The sequence below is a fragment of the Cimex lectularius genome, unplaced genomic scaffold, assembly GCF_000648675.2.
Source record: "Cimex lectularius strain Harlan isolate CLEC.00 unplaced genomic scaffold, Clec_2.1 scaffold112, whole genome shotgun sequence".
Taxonomy (NCBI): Eukaryota; Metazoa; Arthropoda; class Insecta; order Hemiptera; family Cimicidae; genus Cimex; species Cimex lectularius.
In genome coordinates this window covers 690336-698647 of record NW_019392699.1, presented here as the reverse complement: position 1 = coordinate 698647, position 8312 = coordinate 690336, and the positions used below count along the sequence as shown (strand labels likewise).

The window sequence follows — 8312 nt, the reverse complement described above, 5'->3', positions numbered from 1 at the left end:
TGTTGCACCTGTAGTTTCGTCGTTTCTGATCATTTGATTCTCTTTGAATCTTTACTATAACGGCCAGATTACACATTATTCACCACGCAAGACGGAAGGGGAAATCTTACAAATCCGTTTCCGCTGAAAGAGGTCCGAAAAAAGTGGGGTGAAACCTTTTGTAAAGTGGAGTCAAAAATGGTAGTGTGGTAGATTTTGGTCAAGTTTTAACTAAAGAAGAAAGAACATTTTATAGATTTTTCGTTGTACTCAATTTTAATACGATTTCAAAATTATTTTCCTCGCTGTACAATGTTTTTGCTTTTTTGATGAACACGAGAAAAAACTTTTATCAGACAATTTTTGTCGTACGTTGATTTTAATTATATCATATCCTGGGGCCTTTGGAGGAGCGAATTTTTTGTTTGAAATATTAGAAGGTCCTTCAAACAATTATAACTTTTAGGCTGATCCTAATTAATTAGGAATTGTTTATAAGTTACACGTCCGAGAAAAGAAACGTTTGGGAGGTAATTTATTTTACAAGGGCAGGTTAAATAATTCAAACAAATACTCTGATTTTTTATATTACATTTTTCGTTCTGTCAACTATAATAAAATAATATAATATGTCCTTTATCTCACTACTGTTGTTTCTATGAATGTTTTTTTAATATATACAGCCTCTTAAATGTTTAAAGGATATAACAATCAAATTTGAAAATGATTTCTATTTGAGCTGTTTTAATTTATCGGCACATTTGTTACTATCTGTCCTTTACTTCTAGTTTTGAGTTAGTTTTTGAACAATACCAGCCACATGAGATGAATAGTTGGTTTTTTTGAGAGGCGATAGTGCTCCATGTTGTTTTTTATTCCAACACGAGAAATACACAGGACATTGTGGCAAATGCTGAAAAAATAATTAACCCGCCGACCGCTCCGATTTTCTTATTGATTTCCTCTCTATGAAACCCTGAAATTAAAATTATATTATCATATCAATAAAATGTTGGATAGAGCATAATTAAGGTTTTGGTTGAGATAAAAAAGTCAGTGTCACGAGCAGCAAATGAAAAATGGCAAAAAGGAGGGAAAATTCAAAAAGTGGGGGTTGAGATGGGAGGTGTTCGAGTGGATCGAAGTCACGATAGCTCAAGTGGTAGAGTAGCGGCGTATCTAGCCGAAGATCGTGGGTTCGAATCCCGCTCGTGGCACTGACTTTTTTATCTCAGCCAAAACCTTAATTAAAGACTAATTAATTGAAAATAATTTATTTGGTCAATCGGACCACGAAACCTAATAGATAGATTAAAAGTTAACTAACAATTTTTCTCACCCGATATCAAGTACCCTGGGGTGAATGTGTGACGACTCAGGAGTAAAATAAGTTATTAGCAAGAAGGTCTTGGGTTTGAAACCCTCTCGTGGCACTAGCTTTTTCATTTCAACCAAAACCTCACATAAAACGATTAACTATTTAGTATTTTCATTCTGATAATCACCTACACTCAAAGACAAATCAATGGGCACTATTTTGTTATCTATTTCAAACTATATGTATTTTTATCGTTATATTAAATACATTATACTTATTTTAATGTAAACTAAATTAAATGAGATCAGAAATTCAAGAGTTGTAATAAAAATATTATATAATTATGATAATTTAAAAAAATTTCACCAAAACGTCTGAAAATCATTTAGTGGTAGAATAGAATTAAATTAACAATTTATTACTATTCGTTACAATATATTATAAGTGATTTGGGGTGGCAACGCGCCCTACATGCTTTATCATTCATCAGTACGATATTGTTTCCAAAAATGGAGAGAAATGGGACCGCAGCTTTTCAGCAGAACTTTTTTTTCTTTGTTTTTTTTATTATGCGTATTTGTTTTGGAGGGAAGGGTAACGTGAAAAAGGCCAGAGGCGACGGCGGGAATTGAACCCACGACCGCGGGGTCTACGAGCCGAGAGTCTCTCTCGCTAACCATTCGGCTACCGCGGCTCCCCTTCCTTAATGTTCCTTAGTGCAATGAAATATCGATTCTTTATGATAATCAGGTCGGTAAGGGCATGGACTTATTCCACGTCATACCATAGCTGACTGCCTTTGAGGTCACTTGCACATGCGGTAAAGGTTTATCTACACTACGGTCATCTGGTTGCCAGATACCAAACAGGCACTCATCCGTGAAGAGAACACCCCAGCATTGTTCAACCATCCAAGCGAGCTGATTTACGACAAGTCTTTCTATTTGATGCCTGTCGAATAGTAGAGAACCTGATGCAGGACGTCTAGAGACTATTCTCACAAACCCTTCTGATGACTATAAACACTCACCCTTACGTTACGGACCGTTTGGGGTTGACTACCTATCGAGTAAGACGTTTAATGACAGTTCCGTAGTGTGGTGAGAGCAAAAAAACGATTGTCTCTAGCCGTCGTACATCGCGGTCGACCACTTCCTTCGAATTAGACTTCCGGTGGCCCTAAACCGTTGCAGACCATCGTGGATGGTAGAGCGTGGGACACCCACTACATCCGTCGTTGGCCAAAGCATCTGGCCATTCTTTTAAGAAAAAAAATTAGCGATTATTTTTCACTCAGATTTATTGTTTAGTCAAAGAAAACCGAAGAAAAAAAAACCGACTCACACGACAAGTTGGATCCGGAAGAAGGAAATTGAACTGATTTGTTTTTTTAAATTTATTATTAGTCAAAGAGTGTAAAAGGGTTAGTAACACTGAACAAAATTTTTCTTCACTCAATTAGCTCGTTTTTTTCTGGTAAATAGAAGAAAAGTTACTTTTAGTTGATAAATTTTACTGAATTCCTAAAGAATTTTACTGAGCCGTAGCTCACGGAAAATCTGTCATTGATTTTACTAAAATTGTTTTAAACAATTATTTCTTAATATAATATAATACGCTTTTTGGAAGAATGATTCTTTTTAAACTCAATATTTATTAGTTTGAATAAATTTAGTGATCGCGGTTGTCAGTTCGAAGTTATGTTATTCCGAAAAAAAAGTTTGGCAAGAAAATAATCAGAAAATAATATTTGTTCATTGACTGACACAGAATACTGACTTTTATATGAGACCGTCCTTCGTAATTCGGAATCTACTCACCCACCCTAGGAGTCGTGGCCCACTATGTGTGGAACTACGGCGACGACGAGTGGTATAGTGTGGTTTGAGACTCGAGACCCCGAAACGGCTCACCTCGTGTTCTCATCCACGGCTCTTTTTCTCAATCCAAGTTCCTGTGACCCCTCTCCCAACCCTTGGATGCAAGGGGGTATCCGGACACAAAATAAAGGTGCAGACCTGAGGGCGTGGCAACCTCTCTGTACTCGTGTCGGCCTAGATTCGGCATGGGCGGCGGGTGTCTTAAAAGAGTTACACGAGGGCCAGTGCACTAGATCCTGTCTGCACAGACGGGGGGAGGGTTTATGGCCATCTGTACCACGGGGTAACTTAAATGTTTCAAATCAGCCCAAGTTACACTGGGAACGGATTCGTGGTGGCACGTGGTGACTCCCCTGGCGGGAACTTAGACAGAGGCTGTCTGCTATCTGTGACCTTCGTGAAGCTTGCGTATGGCCAGCGTTATTACCCCCGGCCTCAAGGGAGACGTTGCGACTGGAAGACAGCGTGTAAGCGTTGAGGACGCGATGATTATCCTGAACAGTCCCTCGAATGCGTGAGTAAGCGAACGGAAACGGGTAGTGAATCTGTTTCTCTGACTCGAGTATGCTTTGCATTGTGCGTATGACCGGCGTGGTACCCTTGGGGAAGCGAAGGATCGGACTACCTGGGGTGAGTGTATGGAGTCCCTCGAATGCGCATGGCAGGTGTAGGCTGAGCTCGAATAAGGGACTTTTTACCGTAGGCGGTGCTCTTCTAGGGTGTGGTTAGCAATTCCACTTTAAACTAAACCGCTGCCGGGGCGTTCCCGGATGTTTCTACGCTAGGGCAGCCTCAATACTCAGGGAGATAGAGTGGCCTACTCTATCTAGGGAGTACGCGGGAGAACAGGCCGATGTATTTCGGCCTGTTAGCCCTTTGCGTGCGGCATACGACCCGATGCACAAAGCGGGCCCTACCATTGGGAGTGGACAAGCGGAGAGCGAGGTTGTCTTGGCCCTTAGCGGCTGGGGCGCCTCTACACCAATGCTGCGGTGGTATCACTCTTCCGTCGTATGCGGAGGTGCGTCAGTTCTCATCTTCAGAATCAAAACGTCCGATAAGGCCGAAAAGGCCGGTGCGGACGCTAAAGATCCTCTTGTCTTGTTGATGATGAGTTCTCGGGAACGAACTGTCAAAGACACTCATTTCAATCAATAATTTACTTTAATAAATTCTCCATTAATGAAAGTACTTTCGATTGGAAAATGAACGAGCGTAGAGACAAATGGATGAAAGACTACTACCGAACCCTTAAGGCTCAAATTTATCCCCATCCAAGTTCCTAGCATGAACGGACTTACTCTGGAAGAGCGGTAAAAAACTGAAATCAATTATGTAAATTGAAAACAACCCTTTCACTGCCAAACATTTTTGATGGAATTAACAAGTTTTGCCTAACTTTTAAGGCCCCTTTTCAGAAATCAATCAAAGAATTTTGAAAATTTGCCTTATCATAGTTCTTTTTCATTCATTGTGGATAATCTCTATTGTATTTTTATATCATTTTATGGTTAAAGTAGAAAATATTTGTCACTGGATTACACCTCTTCACCTAATTAAATTCGACCTGCAATATGAAAAAGAACAAAAAATACAGTTTCAAGTTTGTGGGACATCTTCTGAAGGCCGAGTCGATGAACTTTTAGTTTTATGGTTTCCAATAATTTTAGTCCGTCCATCCCCTGGTTTTGGTCTGTCATGCTGTTTCAGCATCTTTGGTAATGGGGCTGGCAGGACAATTCCGACAGTGCTTAATCACCCCTTCACATTTTAGAAACTTGGACTTAATCCTTCTATTTATCCATGTATGAGGATGGCGAGAAGCTGAAACACTTCTGGCAGACCAAAATGACCAGGAACGGTAAAAATCTTGGAAATTTTTATGTGTTTTAATGTGTGAACTTGTGTTTTTAAGAAAAATCTGAACTTCCAGAGATATTTTTCGTTCTGTATTTTCTATTCTGTTCTTCAATAGAGTAAAGTGCATAACAAGAAGAAATTTAGGTAATTTTCTTATAGTATATAATATAATTGTAGAAAAACATTAAATTAGTAATAAAACATATGTAGTGTTATTTGACAATATGTTTACCTTAGACGATCTTAGTTTTCGTTACAATTTAAGTTTTTAGACTGATCGGAAGTAGTCTCGAGGACTGGGTTGGAGGGCGATCTGCTGACCGGATTGGTCAAATCCAGCACAGATTTGATCTGATTTCGGTCCTGGACAAGGAGCTCGTCTGAATCTGCAGGGCCGAGCGTCTGCTGCAACGTGGTCTGAAGTAAGGACAGTTCCTTCTCCCGCTTTTTCCTCGCCGTTTCGTATTTATCACGCCTGTCTTCTTCCGTTAAGAAAATCAAATCGTGTGTATAAACGGTCGTCCTTTTCGCGAGAGAGTGGAGCGACGTGTCCTGCTTCACGTGCCCTTGACTGTGGTCGAACGAGCTTCCTATCTGGCCCTTCGATTGTCCCTTGAGCCGGCCCGAAATTTTCCGGTTCAACATCGAAAGAATTCCGGATTCGGCACGTGACGACTTGGACCCAGATGACGTCTTGCCCTTAATAGCCGACGAGCCTTGAGACTCTTGCCTGTGCGACAACTTCGGAGACACCACTTGCGAGTCCTGCGCCGTTTTCGGGGCGGGATTTTGTGCTGCGGAAACGTCCGCCGTGTCTTGGTTCTTCTCGTGAATGGATCCTTCGGAAACGGCGGAGAAATCGGTTTTCGTGTCGCTTCTAGAGAAGAGCGATGACAACTTCTTCCTTGAGAACAGAAACGTTTGCAACCTTTGCCAGAACGAGCTTTTCCGCGGTTTTTCACCTATTTCCTCCAAACTGAGCTAAAAATCAAAATCTTTTAGTGAAAAGCACTTCAGGAACGATTAATTGTCAAATTACATCAGTCTGAGGCAAAATCCCGTACGTTTCTCTTCTGAAAGCCCTGTCGAAATTGTTCATCACGGATTCCAGCGTTACTTCCTTACACAGAACTGCAAATTCGTCCAAGATTATTAATTGACAACCGAAGGTCAAAATCCAAAAAGCGGAAATTGGAACTAACTAATACGAAATGACGTCGGTGGCGTGAAAGGTTATTCGACGGAAAATTTAAGAAGAAAATACAAAAATACCCTAGCCCCCTAGTACTTCCGCCGAAGTAATACAACACAGAACAAGCACACGATTGAATAATTAATAATTATATAACAAACTATGCCTTATTGCATTATTTTCTTTAAATTATTAGAAAAAAGTAATCATTTGTTTTACACCGTTTGTTGAAGTAAAAAAATATGTTTTTATCGTCATAGAAGGGTAGCTGCTGTACTAAAAAATGTAAATCAAGTTTATTTCCTCTCGTCGGGGACATGTAAAAATTTTAACTTGCCCTGATTTTCGTAACTAAGTCCGTGCCTGCAGTACCAACATCGTTAATGATTCAGTGCTTACGTTATATTCGTCTTTACCAAACGAGAGCGAGTTAAAGTACGGTACATACCTCAGTAATGAAGCATTTGGAAAAATGGCGGTAATTTTAAAACAGTGTTCTTTATCTAATGAAAGGAATGCAAGTATATGCTATTGACTGAATATTCTAACTTCATCATATGTACATATTTTAGCGATTACATATGAAAATGACGTTTTAAGTAATATAAGGAAAGTCACACATTTTATAAAATATGAATGAACAAGACAAGCACTCTCAACACGACAGACAAGAATTACACATCTACACGGAAAACACTTTGAGCCCTGAAGATGATCTCAATAAAAATCGAAACGTCGGCACGATAAAGAAAATGTTTTTCTAAAAACCTACATCACACCAGACCGCCACTCACGATCTCCGAATAATCATGAACGAGATAAGTTTATTGAATTAATGTTTAGCGGATTTGGGAGGGTGTGAAGTGGGTTTTGGTAAACATTGTTTTCTGTAAATACAATTTCATTTAATTTTCTTAGCAAGGATTATGGTAAAATAAAGCTTACATATTTCCTGCAGCGGTGCTTCCTCGATGTTATTATTCGGTTGTTTGTCAACTTTAACAAATTTGGAATTTTCCGCAAAGGACTTTTTCTCCATAATCGACACTTTTACATTTTGTTCACAATCTTTGATAATGCTGCAAATAGAACGAGGTTAAAGTACGGCAGGAAAGAAGGGAGTTTCGATGTCACGGATCGATTAATTTCGAACTTACCTCGCTGAATTTCTCATTTTGCATATTTGAATCTATGCAATGTTTGAAACGGTAACTGCCGTTGATTAAACACGAGTCGTACAAAATTCACCCTTTCTCGTTATCTATGACAATTTTGATTATTTATCTACTTAAACACAAGAAAAAATTGGCGTAAAAATAGGAATTTTTATCATGTGGTCGTCGTTTATGTGACACCTTCCATGTCTTTAAAAAAAACTAGCGATTTAAACCAATTGTTCATTAGCTGTACATCTTCATTGAATTTATTAGCTCTGTAGTGATGCCGATTATAAATAAAGGCAGCGGTTGAAGGAACAGGGCGATTTTTGTCCACAGTCCAGGAAGGATAAGAATTTATTTCAAACTGACAATTTTCTCTTTTGTTTTTCCAATGGCCAAAGCGATGAACAGATGTTGTGAAAAAGCGTAGACAACTTTTGCAAGACGGCCGGTTTATTCCGCCCTCATATTTCTCTACGGTCGGTGACGCCCTGAACGGGCAGGTTGTGCAATTTCAATTGAACCGGCGCTCATAAATATTCAGATTCGGACGCAATTAGAACTTCGTAGGAAGACGAGGTAGCCAGACGGCAATCTGTTCTAGTTAATTCTTGATTAAATAAATGGGGGTTTGAAATATTTCTACTGCTCTACGGTTCCCTGGGCCCCCCTCCATTTGATAAACAGAAATAAAGAATCAGCCGAGCATAGCCACTAGTGTTACGTACGTTTCATAACTTTCTTCACCCGAATGCAGTAACACTTGACATATTGTAAAATTGTCCGCAGTAAATTGGTGAGAAATATTGAGATCACACTTATTTCTTCTATGGAGTCTCAAGTCAAGTAAAAGTAAATTCTTAATGAAGTTAGGTTTAATAAACATAGCTCCCCGAGGGTGAGTGAGATTGAATGTGGGAATG

At 39.4% G+C, this 8312-nt stretch overlaps 1 protein-coding gene across 2 annotated transcripts; it reads right to left on the bottom strand.

The window, feature by feature from the left end:
• Positions 1–690: 690 nt before the first annotated feature.
• LOC106664659 lies at positions 691–7779 on the bottom strand. Of its 2 annotated transcripts, XM_014390583.2 has the most exons (5): positions 7387–7779; positions 7175–7308; positions 6077–6168; positions 5270–6018; positions 691–955 (listed from the first exon to the last, which is right to left on the bottom strand). In XM_014390583.2, exons 1-4 carry the CDS (start codon positions 7401–7403, stop codon positions 5281–5283), a joined length of 981 nt encoding a protein of 326 aa, XP_014246069.1. In that variant the 5' UTR covers positions 7404–7779; the 3' UTR covers positions 691–955; positions 5270–5280. The 2 variants fall into 2 exon arrangements, with proteins under 2 accessions (XP_014246069.1, XP_014246070.1); XM_014390584.2 differs by lacking the exons at positions 7175–7308; positions 7387–7779 and adding an exon at positions 6678–6793.
• Between the last annotated feature and the right edge of the window lie 533 nt (positions 7780–8312).

Excerpts from the sequence above, each read along its gene's own strand:
- LOC106664659 (XM_014390583.2), bottom strand. Across the intron at positions 6,169-7,174 it reads AGCACCGCTGCAGGAAATAT|TTCTGTGTAAGGAAGTAACG; the intron begins GTAAGCTTTATT and ends ACGAATTTGCAG. Across the intron at positions 6,019-6,076 it reads GGATTTTGCCTCAGACTGAT|CTCAGTTTGGAGGAAATAGG; the intron begins GTAATTTGACAA and ends TTTGATTTTTAG.